The sequence below is a fragment of the Ambystoma mexicanum genome, chromosome 6q, assembly GCF_040938575.1.
Source record: "Ambystoma mexicanum isolate Mex_15411 chromosome 6q, UKY_AmexF1_1, whole genome shotgun sequence".
Taxonomy (NCBI): Eukaryota; Metazoa; Chordata; class Amphibia; order Caudata; family Ambystomatidae; genus Ambystoma; species Ambystoma mexicanum.
In genome coordinates, this window is record NC_090937.1 from 1,253,319,049 (window position 1) to 1,253,340,758 (window position 21,710).

Here is a 21,710-nt window from a genome sequence, read left to right on the forward strand (position 1 = left end):
CCCCGGTGACAGAGCGGTTAACGCCCCTCCTGGACCAGGAAGTCCCGAGGTAGGTGTCTCCCGGGGTGTTCTAAAAAATAAAGAATTTACCGGGCATTTCTTCTTTTCGTTGATGAAGGATTGAAAATGCATAGGAGTAGTACACTGTAAAACCTCCTCCCAGCGCTCCAACTGACGAAGTGCCCGGACCGAAAGGGAATCACAATAGGAACGGGAGTCCCAAAGGTGATTGGGACCCAAACACTAAACAAAGAAGATGGGGTTCTGTCCTCGCGAAGCGTCACTGACACGAGGAACAATTTTGAAAGTCTAGTTTAAACGACAGACAGACTAATACGTGATCGCTAGCGAGAGCCCGAGAGGAGGAAAAAGAAAATCTTCCACGGATGCAAGTGCGTCCAGTCCCGAGCACGGAGAGAGATGGGCGAGGTTACAGCTGCATGCTGTACCCTGCGTAGAAAGAGAGGAAGGACTAAATGTTTTGCAAAATTTTGGATGCTTTTACAAAGTGCTCCGGTCCCGCCCGTCCCACAGGACGGAGGAATGTCCCATAAGTATGAAGGAAAGGGGACAGGACGTAGGAGTATATGAAAGACTAGGTAAAAACTGATGCAGACTTATTCTGGACAGGCTAACAGCACGTCAGGGGAAGCAAGACCCAGCTGGGAAACTTGCACACTAATATTCCTAAAGAAATAGTGAAGTGAAGCCAACAGCATTACCTTTGGCGAAGAGGCACAACCAATTTACAGGCGAGTAAAAAACTTAGATCTACATTTCAGAATGGCAGAACATTTCTAAGGTAAGTAAACTAACCTTCTGTATACTTTTCAGAATGGCAGAACATTTTGTAACTGTTAACACACAGGGCTACAGTTACTAACCAACTCTTTTACAAGTGAGTAACTTTTAAACACGTATTCTCTTTTCTATGCAAAAGGCCCAATCCTTTACAAGTCTTTCCTTTGAGACCACCAGGGGGCACGGACCGTGATGGTCACGTGTCCGCCGTCAAACATCTTGTGGCTGACATTCCCCGTGATTGAGCAGCCCATACTCAGTGGGAAGCATCCATGGGACCCCAGAGGTGGAAGCGTGTAGCACCATATGTGAGCAGAGGGGGCAAAGACGGCCAGGGCAGGCTGGCGCATCCAGCAGCGGGTGGGCAAATCCCTGCTGAGGGTAAAGAACAAAGGAGCACCAGGCCCCCGGAGCCATCCAGCACCGGGGGACAGCGCAAAGCACCACAGCAGAATTGAGTGCTGTGTGAAGAGCCCCGGCACCAAAGTATCAGTGCCGTTGACAGCGGCTCTGGGACAGCCAGTCATTCGGCTGCACTACAGGCTTCAGGAGTAGAGTGAGGCAGAGGAGCCGGAGCCCGCCTAAGCTGCAGGACACCCCCGGAGGCTGGTAGAGAGACAGGAAGTAAGGCGCCCCGAGCGCGGCAGGCTGGGGGGCACCCAAATCAAGAGGGACCCTGAGCACGGCAGACTTGGGTACGCCACTGGGGGGCACCCAAATCAAGAGGGACCCTGAGTACGGCAGACTGGGGGACAAAGCTGGGGGGCACCCAAATCAAGAGGGACCCTGAGCACAGCAGACTGGGGGACGCCACTGGGCGGCACCCGAATCAAGAGGGACCCTGAGCACAGCAGACTGGAGGCACCCAAATCAAGAGGGACTCCGATACCTCTGGAGGTCACACCAGACGAATGAAGTAGAGCAGTAGAGTAGGAGGCTCAGGATGCCTCCTGGAGTCTAGGTTCCCTGCAGCGCTTGAAAAGGGAACCTATGATGGAGATGGAGGGGGCAGGCGGAAGGGGGAGAGAAGCAGAGGGGGCCTGCCACTCTGGGCCCCGAAAGTTATTTCTCAAGAGATCAAAGCCATCAGGAGCGATATCCCGGAATCCATTTGTGATCTCAAGGGCAGGGGGGACAAGTTGGAAGACAAGATGGAAGGGATGGAGAACAACCACCTTCAGGTAGACCTCTTGGAGATAAAGCATGAGGCTTGGCTGACAGACCTGGAGACTCGTGAAGAGGATATCCAGCTGAAGCTCGATAACCTCTAAAACCGAGAGCACCAGAACAACTGTGCATACTGGGCCTGAGTAAACAGAAAGGCGAGACAGCAGCAGACATGGCGAGCAAGGTCGAAGGACTGATCAATTCTCTTTTTCCTCGCCGAGGGAGGCAAGGTGGTTCAGCTGAAGAGGGCCCACAGAGGTGGAGGAGGAAGAGGTGGAGGCCCGCGATTGATAGTCGTCCGCTTCCTCAGATACAGGGACAGGATGGAAGTCTTGGAATGGGCAAAGCACATGGGAACTTTGCAGTATGAGGGGAACTCTATTAATGCGTTCCAGGACTTTGACACGCAGAAGAGACTGTCGGCCCCTCACGCAATGTTTGACGGAAAGGGAGCTTCAATACCGCTGGTCATACTCGTATGCTCTGCGTTTTGAGATAGGTGATACGGACTACCGGATCACGAACGGCCAGGAGGCGCAGCAGATACTACAGTCCCTGAGAGAGGCAGCACTGGATCCAGACACAAATTCCTAAGTAAACAAGACTTGTACCAACTGAGCGTAGAAAGGAACTCATGGCTAAGCAAAGATTGCTGGGTGGCAGAAAGTACACAAAACTGAACAACCCACCTTCGGGGAAGTGACTGCAAGAATGTTGTGTTCTGCTTAAGATGTGTGGAAATGCCACATGGCCTCAAATGTTTGTGTAAAGGCGGGGGAGGGGGAAAAGTGGTTGTTTGGTTAGACAGAGTGGCAGAGTCATCCTTGGTTGCCCATCTCATGGTGGATGTCTAGTTCGAAGGGGAGAAGCAGGGAGGAGGGGGCTGGGGGTGGGGGGGATGGCGGTATGAGGCAGTCGGGGGTGGGGTTGGGGCAGTTCATATGTTACTGCAACAGAAGGGCCAGGAACCAATTTGAGAACCAAGAATCGTGAGCAGGAATAATGATGGGTGGGTGGTCATGCTCAGGGTGGCGACATTACACGTGAAGGGGTTGAACTTGCCCACGAAGCGCACACTGGTGGCAAGGGAATTTCGGAAACCAGGGGTTTGACATCATTTTCCTACAAGAAACAAGGCTAGTGGCGAGTGAAGAGAGGCGTGTTTTGGGCGGTCAGATAGGACAGGCAATCTGGGCCTCTGATAAGGCCAGAAAAGGAGGGGTTGGCATTTTGCCTAACAGAAGGCTCCGCCTGGGAGGTATGAAGGTGTGGCGGAAGTTGGATTGTAGTGCCCTGCTAGTTTCGGGTACTCTGGAGGGGGTCCAGGTTACATCGGCCACTATGTACTGCACAAATCAAGGTCCGCTCCCATTCTTTCAAGACACATTGGTGGAAATACAGCCACAGGGTAGCAGCCTGTTGCTCTTGGGGGGTGACTTCAACTTGTGGGCTGTTCCTGTAGTGGATAGAAGAGGGGGTGATGGTGGGGTCCCTGCAAGCGGGGAATGGTTTTCGCAATCTCTGCAAAGGAAGATATGTTGGATGTCTGGATGGAGCTCCACCCCGAGACCAGGGGATATACATTTTTCTCCCTCGCCCATGGTACGAGGACCGATTACTGGTGTATTCAGAGGCTGCACATTGACAGGGTATCTAGCTGTGACCTCACCCCCATTAGCTGGACAGATCATGACATGGTTACAGTGGGAATCTCCATGGTGGGCCTACGAACGAGAGGCTCCCTCTGGCAGGGCAACGATATGCTGTTGAAGTATTTGCTGAGATGAGGAAAGCAGTGGGGGATTTTTTCCTCTTTAGTGCCAAGGGGTGGTTGACCCTTGTACGTCTGGGAGTCAGCTAAGGTGACATGGAGAGGGCTGTTGATTGGAGAAGAGGTAAATGACAGAAGGATGATTAATAAAAAGTTATTCCTGTAGCTGGTGCCTTGGCGATAGTTAAATGGCCCTGTGTCCGGTATCTCCTACAAAATAATTGCAGTCTAAACCAGCCCTAGTCAGTGCTGGTGTGCCGACTACAAATGGGATGTAGAGGTCCTGACCCTTTCCTCTCTCATTACTTTCCTAAATTCTACAGTGTAGATGCATTCCTAGTGGGGGTCGGTGTGGGTTTTTAATATTACCGCCTCCAATATGTATGTCTTATGAAAGAAAAACAATTAAGCCTGAAATGATGAGACAAAGAATTAAAATAACTTAAAAAGCTGATTTCCTATTGAATAGGCCATAGACTGCAATTATTTAGTGGGAGATACCTGACACAGAGCCATTTAACTATCGCTAAGGCACCATCTGCAGGAATAACTTTATTAACCACCCTTCTGTCATTTATGTGTTAATAAACTTGGGTATAGACAGGAGGCGACCACCTTCTGACTCCCATTTGTTACTTGATTGGAGAAGAGGGCCAGGGCATTTGAGAGATTGAGGGGGGAAATCCAGGATCTCGAGGTCAAATGACGGGATAGGGAAGGGACTGCCCAGGGGAGGTTTCCCTGGGGAGGTTGGCACAGGCTGGGATTAAGACACAGGAGCTAAGGGAACTGGAAGTGGGCAAGGTGGTGTCGGGGATGAAGTCCCTCCGGCAACGCCATTACGAAAAAAGGGGATAAAGCAGACCCCATGTTAGCATCCAGGCTAAGGGGCCAACAAACAGACCGGTGGGTGGAGGGGCTTGAGGATGCCTCGGGAAGGCTCCACTCAGCCACGACGAGAGTACAGGACGAATTTGTTAGGTTTTATAAGCTATATGAGAAAGACAGTGGACAACTGCCAGGTGGACAAGTACTTGCAGGGAATCCCTCTACCAAGCTTGAATAGGGGCACGATAGAAGAGCTGCAGGAGCCCATTATGGGGAAGGAGGAGCTGAAGGCAATCCGGGGAATGTCCTATTTCCATTAGCTAGGGACGGAGTGAGGGAGGTGTAGGGACTCGGGTGCTTGGGGATGGAAATCCAGGGGGAGAGCATTCGATGCCTGGGCACCAACATTACGAGGGCTCTGGGGGACCTTAGTGGGGCCAACGTTCCCCCCCCCCCTCTATTTAACAAATTGTATGGCGAAATGGTGGAGTGAGGAAAAGCACAACATATCATGAATGGGGCGTCTAATAGCTTTGAAAATTTCTTCCGAGGGTATTCTACCTGTACCAAATGATGCCGGTGAGGGTCCCATGCTTTGCTTCCTCTGGCAAGGACAAATGCCTAGAGTGTCCTTTGATACATTAGTGCTGCCGAAGGACCGGGACAGGAGGGGTGGGCTTCCCGGACTGGACTCTTTCCTATAAAGCTTCCCAACTGACGGCAATGGTACTGCACCTTCAGGAACACGTGGACAAACAGTGGGTCTTCGAAGAGAACCTCCACCTGCACCCCGCTAAACAGTGGGGGAGTGGCTCTGGGTCCCACGGGAAAGTATCCCTAGGAGAATTAGGGAGCATCCGATATTGGGGGTCCAATGGGAAGTGTGGAGAAGGGATACTGGTATGAAAGGGGTCACCTCCTGGCCCTTACCGAATCAATCTGGGCCCCACCGATTAGGGACGATATTCCCGATCTTGATACCAGGGATGGTTCGGAGCAGGGCTGTCCAGGCAGTGTCAGTTATGGCAGAAGAACAAGTTACTGACCCATGATAATGTTCCTTCGACTGGATGTTCCTCCCACGTATTCCTTATCTTTGATATTTCCATATCCAGCTTGCTGCTTCTGAGAAAAAAAAAAAAAAGTTTCCCAGTAGAGGGCGCTGCACATCGATGACTGTCGAAGTCCCTCGAAGGCCTCCGTCACAATATCGACATCATCAGTGGTATAAACAGTTGGGCGCAGCGTCCGTTGCTCAGTTCTGTTTTGAAGAGTTCGGTATTGTGTAGGATGAGACAGCTACTACCCTTGAGGGAACGCAGACTAACAAGGGAAGTTTTACTGCGGGTAAGGATGGGACGGGCGATAAGGAATACGTGGGTGGAACATTCAGTCGAAAGAACGTTACCATGGGTAAGTAACTTGTTCTTCGAATGGACGGTGCCCTCCCACGCATTCCTCATCTTTGATAGACTCCCAAAGCAGTAAAGTATAAAAAGGAGGAAGGAGCACAATTTATATCTTTTAAGTATGCACATAATGCAATACTGCCTTTCCAAATTTAGTTCCCTGGCTAGTGGAGAAATCAAAGCTATAGAATCTAGTAAAGGTGTGTGCAGACGACCGGGTAGCAGCTGCACAATTGTCTTACCGAACTCCCCTTTGAAGAGCTGACGAAGCTACGATATCCCTGGTAGAATGAGCCCAGCCCTCAGATGGTCCCTAGCTGCCAATTTGGAACAGCTTGTGACCTGTCTATCCCAAAAATAATTGTTCTGTTTGTCTTAACTTAGCCAGTCTGCTAATATAGAAGGTCAAAGCATGCTTTGGGTGAAGTCTGTGCCACCTATCTTCCTCTTTCCCCGGATGAGGAGGGTAAAATGAAGGCAAGTTTATCTTTTGATTAATATGAAATGCCGACAACCTTTGGGAGGAAATTTGGCTTCACCTGTAGAACAACTTTATCTTTAGGATAAACAGTGTGAGGGGGGGTGGGAGGGAGCTTTGCAGGATAAAGCCTGTAAATCGCTCACCCGCTGTGCAGAAGTTATTGACACTAGAAAAACAGTTTTGAAGGTAAGGAATCTAAGCGGGCACAAATGAAGGGTTTCGAAAGGAGTATCAATTAGACATTTTAAGACTAAGTTGAGGTCCCACAGGGGGACTTGAAAAGGAGTTGTGGGTTGGTCAACCCTTTAAAAATTGAATAACCAAGGGTATTTTGAAGTATGAAGGTTCCTCAGTAGTGTGTTTAAAAATGGATAGCGCTGCTAGGTAACCCTTAACTGTGCCGATCTGGAGTCCTAAATTTGCTAGGTGTAAAAGGAAAGATAACACCGTCGGTGTATTGCATGAAAAAAAGGGTCAACATTTTTATCTCTACACCAGCTGCAGAACTTGTTCCAACAGCAGCGGTAGCGATTTGGTTGCTGACCTTCTGGTTGAAAGCAACACCTCCATTACGTCGTCCGGGAGGTCCCAATCTTTGTACCTCAGCCTTTCAGAAACCATGCGTGAAGGCGGAGAGTAGTGGTCTCCGGATGGAGAACCTGACCCTCCTCTCACGAGAGAAAATCCTCTTTGTGGAAGACTAATTGGAGCACAGATGGACATGTCTAGAAGGTCCTGGTGCCACGTTCTCCTGGCCCAATCCGGCGCAATTAGTATCATGGTTTTCCTGAAACTTTTCAACCTCCTTATCACATTAGGAATGACAGGGACTGGAGGAAATGCGAAAAGGAGTGGATATTCCCAGTCCACCACAAACGCATCCCCTAGCGCTCCTCTCGGGGGAAATTCCCTGGAGCAGTACAGCTCGCACTTCCTGTTGGCATTCGTTGCGAACAGATCCACTTGAGGGGTTTCCCAAAGGGTGAGGATCTCTTTAAGGACTTCCCGAGCTAGTTCTCACTCGTGAGATACTGTGCTCTGCCTGCTCAAAACGTCCGCCGCCGTGTTCATCTCTCCGGTTAGATGGAATGCCAATAGAGATTCCTTCTTGTATTGCCCAAAATTCAGAGCTGCATTGCCTCTGCACAGTGGTAGTGACCCTACACCCCCTCTTCTGTTGAGGTAGTACATGGCCACTGTGTTGTCAGTCATTATCAGAACATCCTTTACCGTACCCGTACAGAGGGCAAAAAAGGCCTTCAGTGCTAGTCCGATTGCCCTCAGATCTAAAAGGTTGATGAGTAGTTTGGTCTCAGATGGAGACCAACAACGGCTGATGGTCAAATCGTTGGTATGGGCTCCCCACCACATAAGTGAGGCGTCTGATGTTTGAGAAGTCCACCATTGAAGGTACAGAGCAACTCTGTTCGGTATTTGAAGGAGATAGGACATCTTTCCCGAGAATTGTGAACACTGGGTCCTGAAAGCCCAATGGAGAGATCTCATTCTCAGGCAGGCCCGAGGCACCAAAATGATGCAGGATGCCATCAGGCCGAGCGACCTCTGAAAGTCGAAGGCTGGAAGATATTGGACATTTTGGAACTTTGCCACCTTCTGTAAAATGTCTTGAGCCCTCACCTCTGGTGACGAGGCTTTTCCCCAGGGATGTGTCCAGGATTGCTCCAATAAAATGGTGCTTTTGAGATGGTATCATAATGGAACTCCTTGAAGTTGAGGGAGAAGTCCAGCCTGTGGAGGGAGTGAAGAACAAAATCTAGATGATTCCAAGCTTGTTCCAGGAAACTCGCTCCGATCAACGAATCGTCCAGGTAGGGGTAGACGTGAATCTCCCCCCCCCCCCCTCTGCCGACACTCGCTGCCAAAACTGCCATTGGCTTGGTGAAGACCTTCAGGCAGAGGTTAGTCCAAATGGCAGAACCCGAAACAGATAGCGAGAGCTGCCAATAGCGAACCTCAGGTACTTTCTGTGCTTCGGGTGTATTGGCATATGAAAGAATAAGTTACTTACCAACTGCTAACATTCTTTTGACTGGATGTTCCTCCAACGTATTCCACATCTGACATGTAATGTCCACAGCTGTGCTGCTTCGGAAATCTTGCGGCAGAGGGCTTCCTGCGTCGATGGAGTCGGGTTGATGTCCCTTGAAGGCCTCCGCCGAGGGGGACGTCACTGATTGTTAGGAATAGGACGCACAGCGCCCGTAGCTACACTACATGTTTTTCCTCCATAATGTGTGACCTGCTCGCACACAATGCCTGCTTGACTGCACATAGCCTTGAGGGAACGCAAGCGGTATGTTAATAGCATAGGAAATTCTCCAGAAGGCCAGGCTGAGAGGGCGATGTGGAGTACGTTGGAGGAATATCCAGTCGAAAGAACGTTACCAGTTAGTAAGTAACTTGTTCTTCGAATGGATTGTGCCCTCCAACGTATTCCACATATTTGACAGACTACCAAAGCAGTACCAGAGAATGGAGTAGGGAGAAGAATTTAGAATATCCAATCAGATGTCAGAATAAAGTACTGCTTTACAAAAGGCCATACCCTGACCATGGAGCATATCCAGGGAGTAATGTTTGACAAAGGTGTGGATAGATGCCCACGTCGCTGCATCACAAATATTCCTAATACTAACCCCCCGCTCCAGGGCTGTGGAAGCAGCCACGCCCCTAGTGGAGTGAGCGCGCAACCCCTCAGGAGGGTCCTTGCCCGCCAATCTGTAACATTCAGTAATGGTGAGGATAATCCACCTGGACAAGGTCTGTTTGGTAACAGCCCGCCCCAATCGGTGTCCAGCGTAACCCACAAAGAGTTGGTTGTCTGACCCTGGACATCCTAGAGATAAAAGCTCAAAGCTCTCCTAGGGTCCAACCTATGAAGTCTCTCCTCCAAAAGGACAAGAGCAGATTTTCGAACGGAGCACCCATCAGGAATTTCAAGACCAAATTCAGTGCCCAAACCGGCACCTGAAACAGGGACGACTGAAACAAATCCATGAGCCCCTTCAGAAATTTGGAAATCAAAGGAATCTTAAAATAAGAACACTCTTCAGACTAGCGCTTGAAACTGGGCCGCGCCACCAGGTAACCTTTAATGGTACCCACTTGTAGACCCCTGTGGGCCAAAGAAAGCAAGAAAGCATCACTGGAATGGAACACTGAAAAGGATTGACATTGTGTCCACTGCAGCAGTCGCAAAACTTACGGCAACGGTACAGGGATTTGGTTGCTGGCCCCCTAGCTGAAAGCAACACCTCGATCACGTCATTCGGGTGGTCCCAATCCTTATATTTCAAGCTTTCAGAAACCAGGCGTGAAGGTTGAGTTTTGACCTCTGGATGGAGAACCAAACACTAGGGGGGAAAAGAGGGGGGAGGAAGAGGGGGGGGGAAAGAGGGGGGGGGGAAAGAGGGGGGGGGAAAGAGGGGGGGGAGGGGAAGAGGGGGGGGGAGAGGGGGGGAAAGAGGGGGGGGGAAAGAGGGGGGGAAAGAACTCTCGGTGGGGAAGACGGCATGGAGGGCAGATGGACAATTCTAGAAGGTCCAGGTACACGCTCTCCTGGCCCAATCCGGAGCAATAAGGAGCAATAAGGAGCGTGTGGGATCCGAACCTACACAGCCTTCTTAGAACCTGAGGAATGATGGGGACCGGCGGAAACGCGTACAGAAATGGGAATGACAAAAGCCACGATGAAGAAATTCCCTTGAGCAGAATCTCACACTTCCGGTTGGCACTGGTTGCAAAAAGATCCACTAGCGGGGTTCCCCAAAGGGCGAATATCTCCAGAAGGACTTCCCCGAGCCAGCTCCCACTCGTGAGAGACCACGCTCTGCCTGCTCAGAGCGTCCGCTGCCGCATTCTCCTCTCCGGCCAGATGTACTGCTGAGAGTGTTATTCCTTGCTGGATTGCACAGAACCAGAGCTGCAATGCCCCTCTGCACAACGGGAGTGACCCTACCCCCCCACTCCCCTGTTTTTTTGTTGAGGTAATGCATGGCCACTCTTGTCCGTCATGATCAGGACAACCTTCCCCCGCACAGAGGGCAAAAAAGCCTTCAGGGCCAGCATGATAGCCCTCAGCTTTAACATGTTTATGTGGAGTTTGGACTCAGACGGAGACTAACGACCGCTGGCGTCAGATAGTCAGCATGCGCTCCCCATCCTGTGAGGGAAACTACCGTCGTCTCTAGCCACGGTTGCCAAAACGGCTTCCCCTTCATCAGATTCCCTTGGTTGGCCCATCACAGAAGATGCTGCGAGACCAAGAGTGGAATCCGAACAGGATCCGACATCTTGCCTGAGAATTGTGACCAGTGCATTTTGAGAACACATTGCAGGGATTTCAGCCTCAGTCTGGCCTCTGGCACCAGGAAAATGCAGGATGCCATGAGGCAGAGGAACCTTAAGAATTAGAAAGCCGGAAGACGCCGGGCATGTTGAAATTTGTCCACCATCTGCACAATGTAGTGAGCCCTCACACCTTGGGAGGCGAGTACTTTCCCAAGGACGTGTCCAACACAGCCCCGATGTACTGGAGCTGCTGGGAAGGTGTCAGATGCAACTTCTTGAAATTGAGTGAGCAGCCTAGCTTGTGGAGGGAGCGGCAGGTGAGGCTGAGATGATCCAACGCTTGCTCGGGTGAACTCGCACGGATCAGCCAGTCATCCAGGTAGGGGTAGACGGGAATTCCTCCCCTCCCCCTCGCCTGAGGTACGCTGCCACTACTATCATTAGCTGGGTGAAGATCCTCGGGCGGAGGTCAATCCGAATGGCAGGAGCTGAAACTGAAAGTGCAAGTGCAAGCTGCCAGCCGCAAACCTCAGGTACTTTCATGTACCGATTCATCCCAAGCATAGAAGAAAGTAAGCATCCTGTAGGTCCAGGGACACCAACCAATCCTGAAGTCAAAGGGCCAGGAGGACCTGAGAGACTGACCATCTTGAACTTTTCCTTTCTAAAGGAGGTTGTTCAACCAACGCAAGTCCAAGATGGGTCTCAATCCCGAGTCTCTTTGGAATAAAAAAAAAAAAATGGGGAATACCATCCCTTGTTCCTCTCCGCTACATGCACCAGTTCTATAGCGCCTTTCTCCAACAGGGTCAAGAGTTCCTGCACAAGGAGCGGATCCAGAAGCTTCAAAGAGACCCCAGTGGATTGTCACAAGGCCGCTTTAGGAAGGGAAGGCAGTGGCCGTGGGCTACTGTATCCAGAACCCACGCATCCGAAGTAATAGCTCGCCATTCTTCGAGACGCTGAGACTGTCTGCCCCCAGCAAGCGAAAAATAGAACATGGCCTCATTGCCTTCAGGCGCTGCCGCAGCTGCTCCAAAACAGCTAAGAGGCAGCTGCATGTTGACCCCTTTGACTGGCGGCCCCTCTCGTCCTACCAAAAGAGGAGTAGTAACGAAGGGAACCTCCCCTCCACTGCTGTCTCCTAGGACGAAAAAGGCGGAGGTTGACGCACAGCTGCGCTCAAAGTTTTAGCAGCAGCTTTTGAGGTCTGCAACCTTTCAAGGCTCTCGTCAGCCTTGCTGCCAAACAAATGGGAGCCATCAAAGAGCATGTTCGGAAGACTGACCTGTACGTCCGGAGCAAAACCCGACTTCCGCAAACCTGCGAATAACGGTGCTCGCAGCCATGGACCAGTTAACGCTGTCGGGACGTGTCCAACCCAGACTGAAGGGATTCACACAGAATCCTTGCCATCTTGCACGAGAGCAAGGAGCCCATCCCTTTCTTCCCCCTTGGGAATATGCTCAGCCGCTAGAGACACAATTCCACAGAGTGTGAAAATCTTGCCAAGGCACAAGTGGCGTTGGCTGACTTCAGTGCCATACTCCCTGCAGAAAACACCTTGCGTGCCCAACCATCGAAGCATTTTTCGTCCCTTTCAAGAGGGATGGTAGGGTACGCCGCCTGCCTTGAGGTGGCCGTAGCCGCCTCAACCACCAAACTCTCGGGTGTGGGGTGTGAGGATAGGTAGCTGGGGTCGCTACTCGAAGGGCAGTATTCTTTAGTTAACGACTTGTTAACCACCGGTAGAGACTCCAGGGTCTGCCAAGTAGCCGCCACCCTATTTTGCAAAGTCAAATGTAACGCCAACACTGGGTCAGTGGACGGACCTTGATCCAAAATATCAGTAAGGTCATCCTGACCAAATGCCACTGGAGGACTGGACCAACCAAGATACTCAGTAACTCTACCCATCAATCTCCTATAGGAGAATTCAACATCAGCCCCAGGCCTGCCAAACTCCACCTCAAGAGATGTGTCCAGGCCACTGGCATCATACAATGACTGACGTAACTCCTCCAATTGACTGTCTCCGGAAAAGACAGGAGCCTCATCAGGCTCAACAGGGTCAAACTCCAAATCCGACCTCTCCTCATCCTCAGATATCATTCAGAGACGGAAAGAACTCCTGCCTAGGAACAGGAGTGGGCCTGGAGTCGACAAGAGGCTGCCCAGTCTTGGATTTAGCCTTTCTTGGAGGATCCACAGTACCAAGGACCTGCCCCAGCAAATTCCAGCCAAATGGCCCTGAAGGCTTCAGCATCTACAATGTCGCTGACGCTCAGAGGGCTGGAGCGAAGGCAACAGAGTCTACGACGACCTCGAGCCCTTACCAGACTTCGGCGGTTTCGCCGGGGACGGGACGAAGGGCAAGACCTGGACCTAGCATGTCTCTGGCGATCAACCGTACCCTTGTCCAAATGGGACCTCGACGGTTCCCATCGCGCAGAGGACCCGGAGGTGCGCGAGCATCGGACCAAGACTGCTCCCTGCCAGCTTCTTCCGAAGGCGCAGATGGAACGGTGTCCTGGGATTGGAAAATCGCCAGCATTTGCTCCCTGAAGGCCTCCCATTCCTCAGGAGTCGAGGATTTAGTGGGACAAGCCACTTTCCTTGCGGTGCCATCATCCGACGTGGATGGCGGTGACGCCGCTTCCGGGAGTGCCGAGACGACAAGGTTGAGTGGCGGGACCCACTCTGGGACCGAGATACTGGGACTCCTTCCGACGAGGGGAATCGCCCCTCGAATTCGACCTACCTGTAACTTCCCTTACGCTCCCGCAAGGCCTCAGCAGTCAACGACGGGCACTTTGAACAGTTGTCGGTATCATGACTCTTGCCCAGACATCACAAACAAATACGGTGCAAGTTTAATCAACACCTTGAACTTACAGTCCCTGCAAGTCTTCAAGCCGGACCGCAGAGTCAGAGGGGTAGATGAAGACATTTTCACGAAGAAAAACACACGAGGCACGCAGAGTTCTCGAAGCAAACACGTTTGCGGAAAAAATAGAACTGAGGCTATGGGCGCCACGCGTCCTATAACATCCGGTGACATCGCTCTCGACGGAGTGCTTCTAGGAACATCGAATCGACGCATGACGCCATCTGCCGAAAAATTTCGGAAGCAGCACAGCTGTGGACATTACATGTCAAAGATGTGGAATACTTTGGAGGACAATCCATTCAAAGTAAGCATTCTGAAGGTCCAGCGATACCAACCAATCCTGGAGTTGGCTGGCCTGAAAGATCTGAGAAAGTGTAACCATCTTGAACTTGTCTTTCCTAAGTCCAAGATGGGTCTCATTCCTCTGTCCTTTTTTGGAATTCGAAAATATGGGGAGTGGCAACCGTTGTTCCTCTCCGCAGCAGGTACCGGTTCTATTGTACCTTTCTCTAGCAGGTCCAAAATCTCCTGCATAAGGAGCAGATCTGGAAACATCAAAAAGTTGTTCCCCAGTAGATGACTGAAGGGTGTGTAGGAAAGGCAGGCAGTAACCTTGGGCAACTGTTTCCAATGCCCAAGCATCTGAAGTAATAGCCTGCCATTCTGTCAGATGATGAGTTAACCTGCCTCCTACTGATGTCTTGCGATTTAAGACATCAGAGGGGTTTTGGGGCAGCTGAAGCAGATGCTGAGGGTAAAGCAGTACCTGCAGATGCAAACTTCGTACCTTTGCCCCATCCACCATGGGTGAATTGTAAAAGTAATCGCAAAAGGACCTACCCCAGGGCGTACAGGAGGGGCGGTTTGGAGTTTGTCTAATTGCAGCACCAAGGGATTTGGGCGCCACTTTGGAAGTTAGCAACTTCTCCAAACTGTCATCAGCTTTTTCACCAAATAGATGGATGCCGTCAAAGGGCATATTCAGAAGTCTGGATTGCACATCAGGGGAAAATACAGATTTCCGCAACCATGTCAATCTGCGGATTGTGGTACTAGCCGCCATGGCTCTGCTGATGCTAACAGTCTCGAGACCGGTTTGGAGGGATTCACACATCGCATCCTTCCCGTCCTTGATAATATTCAAGAAACTGTCTCGTGTCCCCCCCACCTTCTGGGAGACGGTCAGCTGCTGTAACGCTCACCTGGTATCCACGGGGACGTCACTCAGCCTGTTCTGACCTCTTAAGACCTCGAACCTTTCCCTGGAGGCTATTCGACTGGAGACTGGGCCTGTAACACAGGATTGGTAGAGTATAACTCCCTATTGTCTGTGTGACTGATGGGCAGAAGCACCGCAAGGTAAGGCTGTTCCGAACGGTGTTCTTGTTCTTGCAGGAGCTGAGCGCAGAAGAAAGATGCAGGCCTGCTGGAGACCGATCCGAACACGGTGAGTGTCACGCTGCAGGTGCAGAAAACGCAAAGCATGTTTCTCAGCCTGGTGTGGCTTAAATAGTCTCTGGGTATCCCAGGTGCCTCTGGGCTGAACCACACCCAAAAGACTAGACCCCACATGCAGTTCTGGGAACCGAAATATGTGGGGGCATCCAGCTTGTCCCCATCAATGCACTACAAGTCCAATCCCCAATGTTATCCTATGGGAGTGAGTCTGGTGCCACAAGCGCCAAGTCTGACTCTAAGTGAGTCTTTGGAGGGATGGAGAGGCCCTTGAGGGCCATGTAGGTGATTGTGGCCTGGCTCCAGCCTGACATCTTGGAGGGCTGGGGACATGAGGGGCAGGAATCATGACAGCCGCAATTGAAGCACACTCCAAAAGGGTGTGGCTGAATCTTGCCAGCGTGCATGGGGCCTTTGCAGACGTTAGCGCCATGCCAAGAAAACTTTCTTGGCCATGGCGTCAACCTTTTCATCGTCACAATCCTGTAGGATTGTGGGATATGCAGTTTGTCTTCCTGATGAAGTTGCAGCTTGGATGTTTAGATAACCAGATGAAGCTCTATATTTTGCTGACAGTTTCAGGCAGAGGTGTTGAGGTACGTCAGATGTTTCAGTCTGGACGGCTATGTGTGCACTAGACCGGATGAGCTTAGGCGTGTTCTATCATGCATGGATGCTTGGCCGTGCCTGAGGCCCGTATCCATGCTAGTGGTGCAAGATATACGTACCTTAGGCTGCAATGTTGATCCAGGTCTATACCAGGGGGCCTGGCGTTCATAATGTAGTATGTTACGCGTATGTTACGCATATATTAAGCCGAGACGGAGGCTACACCTGGAATTTGAGAGTCTTGTCTAGTGGGAGAGAGGCCTACTAGAAACAGTGCATATTTGGATACAGGCAAAGGACAGCTAGAGTCGAGAGCCCCACATGGTGGGTGGGAGGCCTACTCCCAACAATTCAATTGTAGTACCAGGCCTTGAGAATCCACAGCAGGAACTGAGAATCCTGCACAATTGGAGGGAGGCCCACACCCAAAACGTGCAGCCTGGATAAGAGTAGGCACAGCCAAATCCAAACGTCCTGCAAGGTGGGAGAGGGTCTACGCCTGACAATTCAATTTGGGTAATGACTAGACACACCCACAACTAAGGGTCCTGCCCAGTGTGAGGAAGGGTGGAACCTGTCAACGCGACCAGAGTACAGGACTAAAACAGAGCTGGTGCCCACAACTAGTTGACTAAGCAAATCAGAGTACAAGACTAGCCAGAGCAAGACCCTACCCCAGACAGTGCTATTTGTGTACAGGACTAAGCACGGCTGGAACCTAAACATAACAGTGCAAATATAAGTACAAGACCAAACAGAGCTAGAGCCTAAACCCAACAGTGCAAATTGAGTACCAGTCCAAGGACAGCTAGATTCGAGAGTTCTGCACAGTGGGAGAGAGGACCGCAGAGCAACCTGAGCACACGACTCAACTCATAATAGCAAGAGATGGAGGCTATATCTCGAGTTGGAGTCCTTCGGAAAAACAAAATGTAGTATTATCAAGATGTAGCCACCATGTGTTGCATGACACAGGAAACATTTCTCACAAATGACACACGTCTTAATGCCAAGAGTAAACTGATTTAGGTCTTACCTGGTGAGACGTTTGGGTTGAGGACGCTCGCCATACTTCCTGGAATGAAAAAGGTGGATGCTTAAATAATATGTACAAAACAACCTACCAAAGAGAAGCACACACAATTAAAAGTTTTATTTCACCTGTCCATTTATATTTTCTGGTTATTCATACTTCATATACTCTTTTCTATGGATTAGAAAGGCAAAACAATAAAATTACATTTACTCTGAAGGAATCCATTCAAGCTATTTGTGGCATCATGGAGGTTTTTAAACCGCGACACTAGGGAAAGAGGTACCATAATTTCTGCTGGAGGCAAAAGCAACAAAATTGCAGATTCCGGATAAATTGTACAGCCATGTGAATTCCAGCATGTCACATGGATCAAAATAAAAGTTGATAAGCATACATATTCTGTAGCTATAAGTAGTGCCTGGTGTGACGAAAGCAAGCAAATCCGTCCCTCCCCCCAAAGGGGAAAGTTCCCCCTGTGAGGCTAAGGAGGTGAGCCTACTCTGCAACACCCTCCCGAGAGGTCGAGGCAAGTGGTACCTCACTTGGCGACTCCACTCAGGGACAAGGACTGCTGTTCCTGTGGGTAACACCCTAGCTCACATCCCTTGGTGGCATGCATGGGAATTTCAAATGCACAAGAAAAAAAAAAAAGCTACAATCCAGAAAATTGGGTAAATACACAACGAAGACATGCTATTGCCAGCCAGTCCCTTTAAACAGAAATTTCCATTCAACTGAGACAAGTAGACTGTAAGGGGGAGAGGATGCTGATACAAGTCGAGGCAGAGAAATGCATACACATGCAGGGTAGGCCCCTTGCCACCTAACACCCGAGAGGGGAGGAGTCCCAGAGAGTCACAGAGCCAGCGAGTTTCAAAACAGAGCAAAGGACCAGATGCGCTGCGTCTGAGAAGGCGAGATCGAGTAACAGACGGTGGTGGCTTGACCATGACCGCATGTTGGGCAGGGTGCCCCGCACCATTTCCAGCTCACATGGAGAGCAGGACACCGGAGAAGACAGACGTGAAGAAATCAGGCAACTGTTAGGACAATTTTTTGTAAAACCATACATCTGATGCAATACAAAAAACTCCACTCTTAGTATAAGGCTCTACCACCTGAGAATGTGGTAGCAGTAACCAGGCTCATTTTAGGAGGGAGAGAGGGCTGTAGTTTGGTGCAAAGAAATTGTAGCATACATATGGTCACAAAACACTGAAACACACTATCGGTGAGTAAGGCCTATATACCTTTAAGACAGGGCTACAAGCACCTCAATGGACATTAGTATTCACTTAGACTGTTTTTAGATCTATATAAACCAGATCGGGGAAAGCGCAACCCCATGATACACTTTAAGAATGACAATGTTATTCAAGGCAGGTAACGTCTATTGGTAGTCAGTTAAGCAAAGATAAAACAGTAACATGTATTACTTGTTAGAAGGGGGAAACACCAAAGTAAGTAAAGCAAACTATACACTTTTTAAAAAGGGGCAAAATGCAACTCAAAGCCAAGCATAAACCTAATGACACTGACTTCTTTCACAGAGATAAAGTTACCACACTAACTTCTTTAGCAAGTAAGTACTTTTACACTTTCAGGGCAGAATCCTTTCCTTATCCAGTTCTTCCCTAGTCTATTGCATGACTTCTCTCAGGGGTAGATGGGGGACTAGTGGTCTAGGTGCCAGCTGCAGGCAGGTTGAGATGGGGTTCAGTTGCAGGAAAGGAGATCTTCTTAAAAAAAGAAAGTATTCACCTTTAGAGTTAGTTAAACGTGTCCAGGGACTTCACAGAAATCTCCCTGTATGTATTCCAGCCTTAGGCATGGGCAGGTGGCATCGGCAAACTCCCAACCCACTCAGTCTCACAGGATGCACACCAGACTACCCAAGCCCACAAAGTACCTTAGGAGAGAATAAGAGATTCTAGATGGATGCCTGCAAGATGCTGCATCACAGGACAGTCCCTGAATTCTTGGTCTGGAGACGAAAGAACTGGACACTGGATGGGAATATGCAGCATCAGGCTTCCAGCAAAGGTTGCTTCACTGATGCTCATGGCTCTGTGGATATGGCACCTTTCTACAGCAGCCTGATTAATATAATTTATATCAAAACTGATTCCAAGAGTGGCAAGAGACTATTTGAAATTAACAGACTAGCACCAAGTTTGAAGCCAAGGAGAATACTTGGAGAGAAAAAGAATTCAAGAGAAGGGAGACATTCGCCTGACCGTAACTATCTTAGAATAGTGGTAGGGTCATTTGTTAGGATTTGTTTTTTGCACAGTGGACCTTAGTGTTTTGACTTCCTGACTACGGACGACCACCTTAGTTATTTACATAGTGTGACGAATCGTAGGATTCCGTCACTTCTCCACAGGGTGGAGGGGCTTTTCCTGTGAGGCTAGGGAGGTGTAGAGGCAAGCAGTACCTCACTGGGAGAGACTCCCCATCTGGGGACAAGGACTTCCATACTTATAAGGTACTACCTAAGCAACATTACTAACCCTCCTTCATTAACACCATGTGATGAAAAATGAAGAACAAATCAGAATCTGTTACCGTCATCCAAATACACTATTGGTACATGCATGGGACGAAGAGAACCACTGGAAGAATACAGAGTAAGAGTTAAGCAAAGTACTTTGACAGTACACTGGGGGAAGACCCACAGCATGGTCATTAAACTGGAGGCTGAGACCTTGTGAGAGAGAGAGAGACGAACAGGGAGCTTCGAATCAGCTGGCGGAGGTATGGTGAGGAAAACATGGACGTGCGGCATCCGATGCTAGAGAGAAGCTTAAGCACAGCTTTCAATGCAAAGTGTGGAAAAAGAGAAGAGGCCCGAGAGACTGAGGTGAATACAAGGCATCCTAAGCTTTCGCAGGAGACAAGTGGTAGTGTAACCACAAGCAAGTAGAGATGCACCTGGAGGTCCGTTATCAACGATAATACCACTCCCACTGAGGTATAGTGGAGCGAACCAGCCGAAAAAGGAACTGAGGGACAGTTTGTGACGCTGCCAAAGAAACGAGAAGCCAACTTTACAAGTGAAGGAGTGGGTCCCAACATGTTATGTACCCCAGTGAAGTCATCCCTGAACAATCCTGGCACACTCATGCTCGTCCCAGTCGAGAAAGTATTAAGAATACCCCAAGAGAGAAGGAGTCATTACTGGAATGCTCATACTTGTCCCAGTCGAGATAAAGTGTCAATAATAGATTAAGACAGTGAGAATCAGAGCCCTCAAGCCTGTCCCTGGCGAGACAGAGTGGAAATTAAATAGAAGGAAGATCTTAAATTTGAATAAAGAGAAAGGAACAAACAGAAGAGGGGTGTTGGGAAGGGGAAGCCCCCTGAGGTGCTTTAAAGTAAAGAGATGCATTCAACGCGCTATGAGGAGCCAGGGAGTAGGGTTGGGGGTGGGGGGGCTCAGTGAAAGGGACACCTTCCCATCCCACAGGACTCCATGCTAATATAACCAAGGCACGGGCGGCATCGCTATTTTTCATAGTTAACAATCCTAGGTAGAAGACAAGGCTTGCACAGTAAAGGCGGCAATGTTGGGTGCGTGAGTAGACTTCCCTTCAGATGCACATCACTTGTCTACAAAATGCCACACAGTGCTTTATCAGTTTCAAATTGTACAGTCACAGTAATAACCGCTCAGCAAACTGCACGACTGGGGCCTTTCCTGCATGAATATTATACATGAATTGGTCTCATAACTTGGTCCATGCAAGGCATAAAATAGTTTTCAAAAATTGATTAGCAGAGTTTGCTAATTAAAATCTTCTCGATTGGCAAACAAACCCATTTGATTAGCAACAGTATACTAATATGTTTAATGTTACCAGAAGTTTTTTGGTAACCAAGACCTAAAACACGCAACAATACAGCATTTTTGTGTATCGCTGAAGACATTAGTCAAAGAGTATGGCCTTGCAAATTCATTCAAATTCTGCTAGACCTGCAGGTCTAGTAAGTTAGTTTACCTACTTGACCTTAGGAGAAATGCACTCGACGCTTGGCAACAGGCAAGAAGGCAAGGTGCAGACGATGGCTGTGGAACGGTCATTGTTGCGGGCGGACTTGCAGAAGATGGGAGAGAGGGTCACAGAAGCAGAAAGGAGGATGGGTGAGGTTGAGGACACAGTCACAATGCTGCAGGCTAGACAATGCGCTTGCAATGACGATGAGAGCACTTGCGAGTCGGGTCGAAGACGCGCAGCACCATGCCAGACGCAGTAACGGAAGGATCCATGGGGTTGAAGGAGAAAAGGGACCCAGCATGGAACTGTATTTGGAAAGTCTTCATGGATGTGCTGAAGATCAGGGGACTGTCCATGTGGTTCACCATTGAGAGGGCACATATGGTGCCTGGCCAGCAGCCACCAGTAGGTGCACCCCCTAATTAGATCATGGCAAAATTACTGAATTATAGAGACTGCGATGTGATCCTGCAAGATGCACGCAGGGCCACGGCTTAGCTTACAAGCTTGGTGGCATGCGTATCATGCTTTTTACAGACTTCACCCAACAGGTGCAAAAAACAGCAGAGATCCTATGAGGGGGTGAAGACGAAACTCGTGGACCTAGGCCTCAACTACTTTTTCCCCTTCAAAACTGCAGGTTCTGGCAAACAGGCGTTAGCAACTTCTTCCAACGTCCGGCTGAGGTTTGGGACTGTTTGGAATCCGAATGAGAGGATAGTGGGACCAGCTTGTGTGGAAGAGGTCGGGGAGAGCAGGTGTAAACGAAGTCAGCGCCTCTAGTCACTCCAGGACAACACCTACGGAAGGTGACAATGGAAGAGCTGCGTGAGAGTAAGCTGAAAAGAAGGCCAGAAGGGTATCCTGCGGGACCGGTGGGGAGGAATCTCTGGTGAGGACAGGAGCACAGGCAAGGAGCAGAGGGACATGAAAGACAATGGCTGAAGGCCAAAA

The 21,710-nt window shown here is 49.8% G+C and overlaps 1 protein-coding gene across 1 annotated transcript in view; it reads right to left on the reverse strand.

Annotated features, from left to right (window-relative positions):
* The window catches only part of RBPJ (recombination signal binding protein for immunoglobulin kappa J region), a 231,701-nt gene that overhangs the window by 152,089 nt on the left and 57,902 nt on the right, over nt 1-21,710 (reverse strand). Inside the window, exon 2 of the mRNA XM_069631847.1 lies at nt 16,759-16,797. Within this exon, the coding sequence (XP_069487948.1) occupies nt 16,759-16,797 (39 nt within the window). The remainder of the gene's footprint in view (nt 1-16,758; nt 16,798-21,710) is intronic.